At 32.4% G+C, this 13646-nt stretch overlaps 1 protein-coding gene across 3 annotated transcripts in view; it reads left to right on the top strand.

Annotated features, from left to right (window-relative positions):
- LOC105458127 (T-complex-associated testis-expressed protein 1-like) overlaps positions 1-13646 on the top strand; it is a 37535-nt gene that overhangs the window by 15152 nt on the left and 8737 nt on the right. Inside the window, exons 2-6 of one of the 3 annotated variants that reach the window (XM_011703201.1) lie at positions 12-73; positions 2788-3063; positions 3759-3944; positions 13194-13364; positions 13449-13587. In XM_011703201.1, coding sequence (XP_011701503.1) covers positions 27-73; positions 2788-3063; positions 3759-3944; positions 13194-13364; positions 13449-13587 — 819 coding nt within the window. In that variant the 5' untranslated portion in view covers positions 12-26. Of the gene's footprint in view, positions 1-11; positions 74-2787; positions 3064-3193; positions 3419-3758; positions 3945-13193; positions 13365-13448; positions 13588-13646 lie in introns of those variants that run through there. The other 2 variants (XM_011703202.1, XM_011703203.1) reach the window with 2 other exon arrangements.

Below are 13646 nucleotides of genomic sequence, written 5' to 3'. Positions count from 1 at the left end.
TCTTTGTGCAGAAGCGGACGTGAACAATGAGGATCCCGCACACGATATCGAGGAACGTTGTAGCCGCATACAGGTAAAATGGAATAGAATAAATGAATCCTTGCGACACGCGGCGCGTGATGCACTTTCTCTTATCTCCCTTTATAGGGTAACTCCGGTATATACGCCGCACCTATTAAAAACTTAATTTATCAGGTATTATTAATTATGTTTAAAATAAATAAACTATATCAGTAAAAACTTTAGACTATTTACTACTGTGAAAAAAATATTGTATAATATGTACGATCCTTTTATCTCCTTATGTGGAGCATAGGACGTCTACAAGCCTCTTCCATTTTATTCTATTAGGGGCAATCGCTTTTTATTTCTGCCCAGCTCTTTCCTATTGTTTCTTCTTTGTTACTTTTTTGTTGACCGTTCTTCTCCATTAAAATCGAAGCATATGTGGGGTGAAGAATCGAACTCGACACCGTCGATTATAAATTAACGTGCTCGCATATCGAGCCATTCGTTACCCCGCGGCCTGTATTCGTTTCTCGAATCAATTTCTTTTCGGACTTGCGGGTGATTAGCCCAATCCTATCCAGCCGTCAGAGTTGTGCTGACTGTCGGTTGACCGGAAGAACCGGAGGGGGGGGGGGCAATTTTTTGTTTTATTTATTTTTATTTATTTACTTGAGTTCTAGATGGTTTTGAACTCGGGTCTCCTACACACCATCATGTATGCCACAGCCACCACGAAAAAAATATTAGAAATCCAAAATATTTATTTTTTTATATCAAAAAATTCTTTAAACCCTTGCATGTTTGAGTAGCCGTATAAAAATATGGGTGAGTTATACGGCTACTCACGGGTGAGATGAATGATTCGAAAAATACACAAATAATCTAAATAATAATAGTAAATAACACGTGAATTGATAAAGTATTGATAAAGTAATTTGCACTTACTTATTAATAAATAAATAAAAAACGTATTATCACAGATTATGAATAACTACATACATGAATATTATATTAATGTATTGTAAAGGGCGTATTATCACGTATTATTATTTACTTTTATATTTATAAATAAATAATAGAGCGTTTGTACTACGGTATAAATCCCACGCGCTAAAAATGCCGTATATCCTAAACAGATGGGATATACGAAACAATAAACTAAACAAAGAATTTACAAGAGCCAAACACTTGTATTTTGCTATATTCAATCCTTTACAATTCCTTTACACTTATGTACCACGAAATAACAACGAAGCCTTTTATATTTCCTACAATAATCATTTTATGTAGATTACTTATTAGAGAACTTATGATTGCGCTACTTATTACAGATAAATCGATTTAACTTGCAATAATTTTATAAATATTAACAGTAAAAAACTGAAATCATAACACAATAATACTAATATAACATAAAGTTATGTAACAGAGTGGTTACGAGAAAATTACTTTCACTGCTTCTATTTTTTCTGACTTCTGCGGCATAAATTCTCGCGCAGCGTATAAACCGGAGTTACCCTACATTCTAATTTCCATATACATATACACGCAAATCGAGTTTTTCTTGAATAAAGTAAGTCAAGTAAGATATCTAGGGATTGGAGGTAACTAACTCGTTACTTGTAACGCCGTTACCGCAACAGTTACTTTTTTTGTAACGGATAGGTAACGGTGTTATTCTTTTTTTTATAACTGTAACGATAACGTAATTATATTTTCTCGATAACAATAACGAATTATACAGTTACTTTTTGTGTATATTGAACTTTTTGTATTTGTAACAAAATTTTCGTATACTCAATCTTCAGTCTTTAGCTGGTATTCACAGTTTGTTCTTATTTTAAGACTGTTTTAAATAATAAAATTCTTAAAATTTAAATAATTTTTAAATAATAAAGTTCTTAAAATATTAATATGGCTTTGTGATTGCTTTAGGACATCTTAAGAATGCCATAAGTCAATCAATATCACAAATTAAATTGACAAGTAATTTAATAAGATATTTACGTTGATAAGTATCTTAAAATACTTTAAAAAATATATCAGCTGAATTGCGTTTCAAGATCGTAAATTTAATTGGTGCGTAGTGTGTAGAATTGGATATGTATAAATTTATTCTGAAAATATTAAGCACATAGCTGGAAGCTTTAACTCATATCGAAAAGGTTTTTCTTTTCCTAGTTGTATTTCTACACATATATCAGTGTCATTATTGTATTACTTTTACTAATATTAAAAAAATTCTTAAATTATTTAAAGTAATTTTCAGTATTAAAAAATTAATGAATCGTTACTTTTTAAAGGTAACGATAAAACCTTGGCACAGACTTTTGCATAACGCTGCATAACGCATAAAACGTAAGGCATAAAAAAATCAACCAGAGTCCTTCGTTTCATACTCTGATTTGTTGATTCTCTTATGCCTTACGTCTTATGCGTTATGCAGCGTTATGCAAAAGTCTGTGCCAGAACCTTAACGAGTTACTTTTAAAAATCAGTAACTAGTAATGGTAACTAGTAATGGAAACTACTTTTTTTAACTCGGTAACGAGTAACGATAACTGGTTACTTTAAAAAGTAACTTTCCATTCCCTGAAGATATCCTTTTTAAAGCTATTCAATTTCGGTAATGCGAGATTTCTGCAAAGAATCGCGTCACGTGACACGACAATCCCGCGCGAATAAACATCTTCGTATCGAGGGGATACGCAAATAATATATTGGTCTCGCTCATTCAGCGATACCACGTTTATCCTGGCAAAATTGGCTCTCTCGCAGGTGCTCGCCGGAGACCTCGCTGCTACCGCAGGAGCAAGGTAGGACGCTGCGAGCGGAGGACGCCTCGTGGGACGACGACGGCGTAATCCCCGATTTAAAGATTCTCGCGCTCCGCACGATAGTCTCGGCCTGGAGGGATAATCCTGTTCTAGCGGATCTACCGACGTGCGCCGACAGAGACGCGCTCCTGGAAACACTGCCGACTGATCTACCCATCGAGTTGACGATACCGAGAATCGAAGATGAGTTTTATTGGGAACGCGCGGCCAAGGCCAGGTGAAGACGAAGCCACCTATCGATTCTCGATTACGTGAAATATTATTATGTAATAGCATAACTATATCGAACGCCGTCGTGAACTTTACGTTGAGATTATGAATTAATCCTCGGTCAAATAAGAGCCAATTTCGTTCGACGTTAATTGACTGTAATTTCATTTCGATCTCATTCTAATCTCCTATCTTAATTGATTGACTTTGGTGGTACTTCAAATTTTCCTTTAATTCTCGTTTTATAACTTCCAATTTGCCCTGCAAAAATATTCTCGTTTGTAGAGGGACGTATTTATTCGTTACAATGCGCACGGTTTCACGCGAACAAACATGCAATTAACTGCAAGTGCTTTTAAAAGGTATGATCAATTGATATTAACTTTCGGTTGTCACACTTGACAAAATGACCCCAACTTTTTACATTGGGTAATAAATTTTTTCTAAACTTACTTTCTTTTAAGAATTTTTTTTCAATATAATGCCACTGAAATTTTAAATTCTATGCAATCAGAATACATACTACAATGTTCGAACTCTATTCAAAAATTTTTGCGATCCAATTAAACTGTTAGTCTTTAAACGGCAGCCTTTTAAGTATTGGTTTGACAAATTGACCTAAAATGATCCAAACTTGATTGAAAAAAAGGTGTGACGAAGGTTAAACGCGTTCTGTCAAAACGATTTAACCCTTTGTCGCAGGTGGGAACACAATGATCCAGGCGAGCACGGTGGCTCGTGGCGGCGATTATATTGCGAACGCCACTTAGCTGAGTATCTGGAAACTTTGCAGCCGAACTACTTCGAGCCCCAAAGAGAATATGACAAACTGACTCTCTTGAAGAACCATATACACGTCATCAGGTTACGTTCTCTCGTGCCGACCAAGTAAGGCAAATTAATGTACTAAATCCTCAATTGTGTTTTTATACGACAAAATAATTAATCAAGACAAATCGTAGCAACTTGTACTCGGAAGAAAGCCTTTTTTTGCAAGCTTAATACGGATTTACTGCGCGCGTGAACTGGTATTATAAGGTGAATCAATTCGTGGTGTAAGAGGACGGTTCTTCGTGAAAATAAAAAATATCTGTACAGAATAAAATGTCTCAGTACAAAATTTCGAAAAAATAGGCTTTGAAAATTGAAATAACAGTATTCTGAGTTTTAATACAATATTTCGAAATATAATTGTATACTTAGCTACATAATGAATATAATTTCAATGTCGAAATTCGACAGAATCAGAATCTTATTAAAGAATTCACATTAATAAGGGAATGTTTACAAATTTGCAATTTACGAAAATTACGAAAAACGAATTTATATGGCTCCACGTAACAGACACGAGAAAGATTACGTGTTTGTGTAGCGCCAGCGTTCGAGTAGACCTTGCACCGCTTCGCGCGTACCGCGCAGAAGTCCACGGTATTTGGTATTTACGCCCGGCCGAGAGAACACATCGGAAAATTATTATTAGAGCCGGTCAGTTTGCCGGCTAAAATCGTAAGTGCTTGCACTTGAAGATCCAAGGAGTGCGATGGACTCGCGGCGTAAATATCGCGCGAAAGCGTGGCGGCCGATTCTATAATTGGCCGGAGTATCTAGGAGGCCAATTATAATCACGGACGCCGGAAAATCGCGAATACCCAAGCTTCGGCGGATTCTTTCGTTACCTTAAGTCATCGCGGTATTATACATACAGTCATATCTCATACCTTCCAACATAATAATAGTCTTCATTTGATCCTATATATATTTCTACGACACCAAAATACGTCTTGAATGCGGTAGCGCGTTCATCTACGGGATTTTGGGAACTCTAGGGCGTCACCTTTCACCGAAACACCCAAAGAGGCGCAAAAAAAATATATATATATATTTTCGGCAAAAAACACGATGCCATAAAGTCATTTTGTAAAAAATATTCTGTTTTTGAATCATTTGTCCTTATTACTAAATGTATTTTAATAGCTTAATAGACATTAAAAATGTTACTTAATTACACTGTCTGACATAAATTTTAAACAACGAACAGAATAAAGTGATTTTTACAGATTTTTTTATCGCTGAAAATGAATTCGTAAATGAAATTGTTCTATCAGATTATATTTCTGAGAAAATGAAACCTAAAAGTGTCGAAAATAGAATTTTTTATATATTTTTGAGCTAAAGTATCTCAAAAACATGAGATGATAGAGCAATTTCATTTATGGATTTGTTTTAACGACAAAAAATCTACAAAAATCACCTATTGTATTAACTGTTTTATGCAAGAAGCAATAATTACAATGAAAAAAGGAGAACTTAAATCCGTAGATAAATATAATCTTTTGAGCTTATGCAATCTATTCGTGTCGAATTTTTTAAAGTTTTGTATTATTTTATAAATGAGATGACAAAAAAATAATGCAATGCATTACTTACATGTATTTTTTCTATAAAATCTAATAGTAATATTAGTTTTTATTCAAATCAAATTTTTGTTAATCTTTGTTAATTGTTTACAATAATTGTGTAAACTATTGTAAACAAATTATATTTGATGATTAGATTCGTAATCTGCGACCTCACAAACCATTAGATTCAGGTGATTATTCAAATTATATAAGCAAGAGTTTATCTATGGATTTAAGTCTTTTTTTTATTGTAATTGTCGTTTTTTGCAAAAAACAGCCAATACAAAAAGTGAATTTTTAGATCTTTTAGACTTTTTAGATTTGTCGCTAAAAATAAATCTGTAAGTAAATGAAATTGATCTAACATGCCATATTTTTATATTTTAGCTTACAGGTATAACTCAAAAATTCCATTTTCGACACTTTTAGGTTTAATTTTCTCAATTCTTAAAAACGTGACAGAGCAATTTCATTTACGGATTCATTTTTAGCGATAAAAAAATCTGTAAGAATCACTTTATCCCTCTTCTAGAAAAAAAAAAGTTTAAATTTGTCGAACAGTGTTATTTACTACCTATTATTCATTAGAAGGAGGTGGGCTAGATTGAGACGTTCAAAGATCGCAAATCCCTGAGCGCGAATTTTGTGAACGCGGCCCTGCTTGTATTACACCTTTGCGACATCGCATTCTGTGGAAAAATAGCCCCGTCCTTCTGACATTGCCAATTATTTCGTCCAACAAAGTTGACACTACTTTCATTCACATCTTCAACACGCCAAATTAACATCTGTACGTCGTTGTATAACGCGATCATTGAAGAGAACACTTGTGCAAATTCGGCCGCGCCAAGTTTACCGAAATCGCGACAGCAGCGGCAGAGACGGGCGCGCACGGCAAACGTACTCGCGAGCGAATAAACCTTGTTAATGCGTTAAGGATTCTAATTATACATGAGCTGCGGGAGATATTCACACATTGCACGGCTAGCGAACTGCCGCGGCCATTGAGCGCGGCGAATTTTAGATCACGAACGGTGTAAATTTTCGCGCGAAATTGTAACAATCGCGGCCAAGCATGATATGTGCGACAGTCGATTCTAGGTAGCTGGCTAGCGTGCGCTACTTTCGAAGCGTAACTTTGCGAAGTGGAAAGTAACTCAAGTGCAAGTACTATAGCTGACAAGGGGGACATAAGCAAAACCACACCTCTCTTCTGACAATAAACGTCCTTTCGCAAGCATGTTGCAAAGCATGTGATACGAAAACATCATGATAATACAAATGTATACAATAATAAAAATAATATTTTCATAATTGTTTAAAAAAAAAAAACATTTTCTTCTAATTATAAATTAATAATACAAGAATGTACATTCGTGGCCTCTTCGAAAAACAAGACTGATTTTCTAAAACTTATGTTGGCAATACTGGATACAAAAATAATTGATTGTTCATAAGAATTCGTTCCAAACACAAACAGATTGTGCCTATTTTTGTTCGTTAATTGTAAGAAGTAATTGCAAAATTAGTAATAGTATGTTTTGAAAGTACATCACGAAAATAGAGCAGAAGAATTTTGAATAACGTTTTACGCCATCAAATTTTACCATTTAAACTGAATAAAAGCGCTACACTGAAAAGTTAACAAAAGCTTATAGAGGCCAAGTCCTACTCTTCCGTCGACAAGTTTCTCGTCTTTTCGTAAACATCTTATGCCAATGAGAAATTTGTGCACGATAAAGCTTGGTTACGGAATAAGACTTGGTCTTTATAAGCCTTTCTTAGCTTTTCAAATATTTGTTTCATTTCACTTTCGAGCTTTTATTTAAGCTTTCGTAAACTTTTCGATGTAACACTTTCATTGAGTCTAAAACCAAATTTTGATGACGTAACGTTATTTAATATAATTCTGGTTCGCACAAAATACATACCGTTACTAATTTTGCAATAACTTCTCTCACAACTAACAAATAGAAACGCGCATAATTTTAATACATTTGAGATGAATCAAGCTTAAGAATAGTTGTTTTTGTATCCAATGCTGCCAGCATAAGTTTTAAAAAATTAATCTCATTACTTTCGGGAGAAGATCACTATTAAAATAATAATACTGTACTAATTTACAACGTTTTTGTTTCTCAACACCTGAATGACCTGAATGATTCTTGTGTATTCTTAGCTGCTGAACAAAAAAATAAAGTTAAAAAAGTGTCATCATTCACAGATTTTGAGAATCCATTACTTTTTTCCAAAACCCTACAAATTGAAACAATTTACAATTTTTTTCTTTTACTTTACAAAAAATAAAGTTTTAATTAACATTATATTATCCATTTCTTCCATCACAATAACTTTATACAAAATTGGAATACCATTTTTTTTACATCAAATACTGACAATAAAAATGTTATTATCTTAATATATCACTTTAAATTGTACATAAAAGGGATTTCATTCCAACACATTTATTTTCATATATTGTAAAAAAATATTTAAATTTCTTATAGCTATGTGTATTATATACATATATTACAAAAAAAACGGAATTTCTAAAAATTGTAAAGTGAATTTTTTTTTAAAACATATCCTTTTTCAGAATGTAAAACACTCTACAAGAAATACCTATTCGTTGTTGAAAAACAAAAATTGATCAAAAGGATCCCGCACAAAACCACAGGTTTTTAAACCTCGGTAAAATTAGCTAAATGCTGTAATATGTTATAGTTCTTGATTCACTGATCAAAAGTTTCTTTAGACACAAAGCTTAAGGTTTGTATAGCGTATATATATGTATACACAAGTGATACTGAGGCATTTATGTTTCTTTTGAGTTCGCCTCGACGTTCTCATCTTGTCATATTAAAAAATTCACAAGATTTATATAAAAACAAGAAATTTTTTTCTAAAACTATTTACCTAAGAAAAAACTTTCTTAAATTTTATTATACGTATGTGAAGTGTAAACATACATACAATCTTATATGACATATAAATTATACATAGCTCACATAATAACATCTTTTTACATATAAATTAAATCAATTGCGTAAGTTTTCGTTATTTTTTCATCTAGATTAAAAAATAATATATAGTAATCGCGATTTTACAAAAGTATTGGCATATCTTTTTAGAATTTTATTTTTTTAGCTTCAATAAGCTTTTTAAGCTCTCTTTAAGCTTCTTAGCTTTTTATTTTTTTATATTATTGTTTCATAATATTTAAAGTTATTTTGATTTATTAAGCACATTAGCTAATCATTATACGTATTATTTTATTATAATCATTAGAGCAATTATCGAGTTCCCGTGTCACACGTGCGACATATATACACACAAACATTCTCAAATACATAAAAAAATTGCATATTATCTAAAATTTTTCGATCACAAAAAATTGATTTGAAACATTGCTAAAATACAATACTTCAAACAGCTGTAGCAAAAAAAACCAGCCAAGCTTTGTGCTCAAATCCTGGGCAGAAAGCTTGAAAATGGCCAGTTTTTTTGCTAGGGTTTTACAATGGGACCAGTACTGAACCAGTACTAGTTGTCAGAGTTCCAGTATTGGCACAGTACTGGTCACATATCGACCCAACATTGGCGTCGGATGATAACTTCCGGCCAATACTGGCAACTGACACCGGCACTGGCTTTACACGATCGGTTCAGCGCTGAGCCAGTATTTGCAAAATCGATGTCGAGCCGATATATAATTTGCCAATATTGGCCCAACACTGAACCGATCGTAAAGCCAATGCTGGGCCAGCATCAACTGCCAATAGTAGTGCCCAATACCGTAATTCTGGCAACCAGTACTAGCCCAATACCCGCGATTAACAGAATATTGGCTAATTGGCATTCATAGATCGGCCAAACATTGACTTCGTTGCAACGTCCGACTATCCTATTCATATTATGAAGCTGAAGCTTCAGCCAATTTCATCGACGCCCAAAAATCCGTGGTTTTATGGATTCGTTTAGCGTAACCATGGTGTAACCTCATAATAACTACAATAATTTCGCAAAAGTTTTGAAATCTTTTTCTGAGTTATTTTAAATTTCACGTGCGAATACACATGCAAAATTTTTGAAGCGCTATTCAAAAAGTGCCGATACACTTTTCATAGACACACGTTGCGAATTGTTAACATCACCGCGCCCGTCGTTCCAGTTTCATTTCATTTCCAGCTTTTAAGGCCGCATTATAAAATGTTGTTGAGAACGGAGGTACTGTTTAAAAAGTAAAGAAGCAAATTTACATAGTTACGGCCACAGAGTCGGCAGGAGATGGTCCCTTACTGCCGTTGTAATGAAATTGGAACAGGTAAACGTGAGGGCGGGAGAAAGAGTTGCGCGATCACGTTTGCAAAACTAATCCCCGGCAGAACGAGCAAAATGGCCTCGCGCCCGTATTGTACTCGCGAAAAAAAAAAGGAATTAATTAACTTCTGCACGCGAATTTTGCAGTATTATGAATGTGGAAAAGGCGTTATACGAACGTAATACGAATTTTATAAAAAGTTCACAAGATAAAATTTTTATTTCCTAACTGAACTTATAAGAGAACATATGCTGTACATACATCATCTACTTATAGAAAATATTTAAAAACTTTCTATTTTAAGTAAAAATAACAGAAAATCGTTATTCTTATTTATTTAATCATTTTAATGTTAAACATCTCACCTCACAATCAGTAAATAAGCTGTCATTTAGAAACATTAAAGCAGAATTGACTCAAAATTAATTATAGATAATTTTTTATAGATAATTTATTCCTGTAGAATTATTTATCGTCGAGATTTCATAAAAATTACAGTTATTATTTAATGTACGAGAACTTCATCTACTTTGATTATTACCTAATTGTCTTATCTAATTTATTTCGTATCGCTTAAGTTTTTGCCATTCTAACGTGATAAAACTTTTAGAGCTCTCTTTGTAAATATTTCATTGTGATTCGGCACTGATAATTTCGAGAACGCTTGGTTATTCTACAGTACGTATAGCACATGATTTTAATAAGTAAAGTTGAGTCAAGAAAGCGTTATCATTCCACGATGGCAACCGCTATGAGTTCTAGCCTAGAAATCACAGTCTCATTTAATTAGAAGCCACGAGAAAGGGAGAAAGCTGGCGAAAGGTAATTCTCTCAGATCACACCAGCCTGCTCCCTTTCCGAGCAATCCGTAAATCCGCTGCAAGATTTATCTTCGCTTTTATTCGGATTACGAATGATAGGTCCTTTTATCGCGAACTGTCTGAACTTTATATCTTCCCTTTAATATCATACTATTTACTAAACAATTGTAAGATTAACAATATTTAATTTATTATAACAAAGATTATAACAATAATAATTTATTATTATTGTTATAAATTATATATATTATATATTATATATTATTGTTATAAATTAAATATGTTATTATATTAAAAATTTTATTAAAGATTATAAAATAATAATTATTATTATAATCTTCACTATAGAAACTGTTTCATTATTTTTGATGCGCGAAAAAAATATTTTCATTGAAACAATAAAAGAGAGAATATTTTTTATACTTTTGAAATTATTAAAATTTCACAAAATCTTTATATATATACGTATATAATATTTGTACTTATATTTCTTTACATATAAATATTTATCTCAAATTTTTTAATATTTAAAAACGTTTTTTTAACCCTTTCGTACTTACAATCAGTATACATATATCCATATAAGTAGCTGTATATTATAAATTATAAAATAAAATATATTATGATCTATATTTTCATATCTATGAATTTGCAGAGTACGTCAAAAGTCTGAATACAGTCAAATATAATATATTTTATAAAGAATTCAATTTTGAAAAAAAAGTTTTAGACAAAAGTTGTAAGGTTTAAAAAAAAACGCATTAAATGATAATATCCATTTGACCTTGAGTGGTGTTGCCAAGATATCTTAAATAACATTAATGCCGGTAGTATTTGAAATTTGTTAACCAATAACTCAAAAAATACTTAAACAAAACTTTAAAAAATAGAAACTTATATCTAATACCACAATCGTCTCAATGTCAATTATAACAATGTGCAATAAAAAGTAAAAGGTACTATTTAAAAAAATCAAGTTGTCCTTGATTTGACCTTGGCAACACCATCCAAGATCAAATGGATATTCAAATGGATATCGTTTAATGCGTTTTTTTAAATCTTAAAACTTTGTCTAAAATTTTTTTTCAAAATTGCATAGTTTACGAGATATTCGATTGCATGTATCCAGACTTTTGGCGCAACCTATATTAGTTTCTTATAATTTTATGTAACTGAAAAGACTTACCAAAAGTAAAAAAAATTATTATGTACAACTTTTTAATGCAAATTAATATATATATAGCTGTAATAAAATCTTTACATTCAAATCGTCAAAATGATTGTATGAGTCACTTGTTTGTTTATATGTAACACGCATACAAAAGTATATTTTTAACTGCTAAATAATTTGGGAATCAGAGAGAGTTAAATATATAACTTTCTGTATTAAACGCAAATTATTAACTGTGGCATATCGAATGATACGGCTGTATTAATTAATACACGAAACTGTCAGCCTCGACTTTCAATGCACGCACGGATTTATTCGAAATTCCATTTTGTATATCAATCTAGTGCATCCAACGTATCCAGCGTATATCTGACGATTAATATGGCCCGGCGCGTGTACGCGTTCTTCAATTATTCACAGCGGCTAGCATACAACTAGGCCTCTACATACGCGATGTAGTTTGTGCAACGTAATCCATCGTCCAATATTGATCAGAGCCACGACTCACTCAAATACATTAACTGTTTCGCGAATGAATCGTTAAGTAACAGCTCCAACTAATTTTTTTTACATACATAATTTTTGCAATACGTTACCACGAGTAAAATAATTTTTTCTTCTACATTAAAAAATCGTTTTTTCCTCGCTCGTTCCTCGTATCGTGGATTGATTGACAGCACGAATATAAATATAATATAAAAAATCGATATAAAAAAATATATAACAATAATATATAAAAATATAGAATTAATGAAAAGTTCACAAAATAAAATTTTTTGTTGTTATATTCGGAACATTCCGTAATATTTATTCAAAGTAAATGCAATTAAAATAAATGTCTAATTACAGAAACTACATTTTTTAAACTTTGTTACTCAAGTTTTTCACATTGAATGTATTATTATTATGCTCCATTTGTCAAAATATGGTTTATTTTTCAGGTATAAATAATTAATTTATAAAAATATTAATATTAAATTAAGAGGTCATAAACAAGCAAAATTTATGGGTACAGGTACTAATAAATATATTTCATTTAAATATCAAGATGTACAGATATACATATATATGATAATTGATTACGTTGATATGAGTTATATTATTTCTTTTTATGTAATCATGTATTAATTATTTAATGTTGGCGGCTGATAAAGACTGTAATAAAGTCGAAACTGATAAATAAATCGCAATCATATATATCTGTATATCTTGATATTTAAATGAAATATTTATTAGTATACTCATGAATTTTGCTCGTTTACGGCCTCTTAATTTAATATTTGTCTTTACAATTACGAGCGGTATTTAAATTATTATAAAAATATTGTCTTGATAATTATTATTCTTAATTAACCGATAATATTGAATAAAAAATTAATTCTCGACAAATTGCGTTTCTCATGCACGCCTGGATGCGGCTTCCAGAAAGCAGACAAAGCGAGACAACGAGGAGAGCGATGAATCAATCCTAGAGGAAGACGTCGCGCATCACATTCCCATGGCAGTCGTACTCCCACAATTCCCGCATCTTACCGAGATTTACCTCAACTTCGGCATGATCTATATGAACGACGGTTTCGAGTGGCGGGACTTCGAGTGAGTCGGAAGTCCAGTGAGCGCAAAGATGAAGAGGATCCTCCCCGTGTTAAACGACTGATAAAACATTCATCGCTCGTACAGGTTCTCGCTGGAGGATTGCTTGAGTCTGGGAGAAGGAATTAAAGCCAGTCCGAAATTGAAGAAATTCAGTTTAACCCGGAGCAACTTGGATCAACCCCGAGTCGCTGCTATTCTCCAAGGGATGGTGTCAAACGATAACGTTAGTTCACGTATCTTCATTATGCAAGTAACGCATAGAGAGAGAGAGAGAGAGAGAGA

This window comes from Wasmannia auropunctata, unplaced genomic scaffold (assembly GCF_000956235.1).
Source record: "Wasmannia auropunctata unplaced genomic scaffold, wasmannia.A_1.0 LD334669.1, whole genome shotgun sequence".
Taxonomy (NCBI): Eukaryota; Metazoa; Arthropoda; class Insecta; order Hymenoptera; family Formicidae; genus Wasmannia; species Wasmannia auropunctata.
This window is presented reverse-complemented; position numbering and strand designations above follow the sequence as displayed.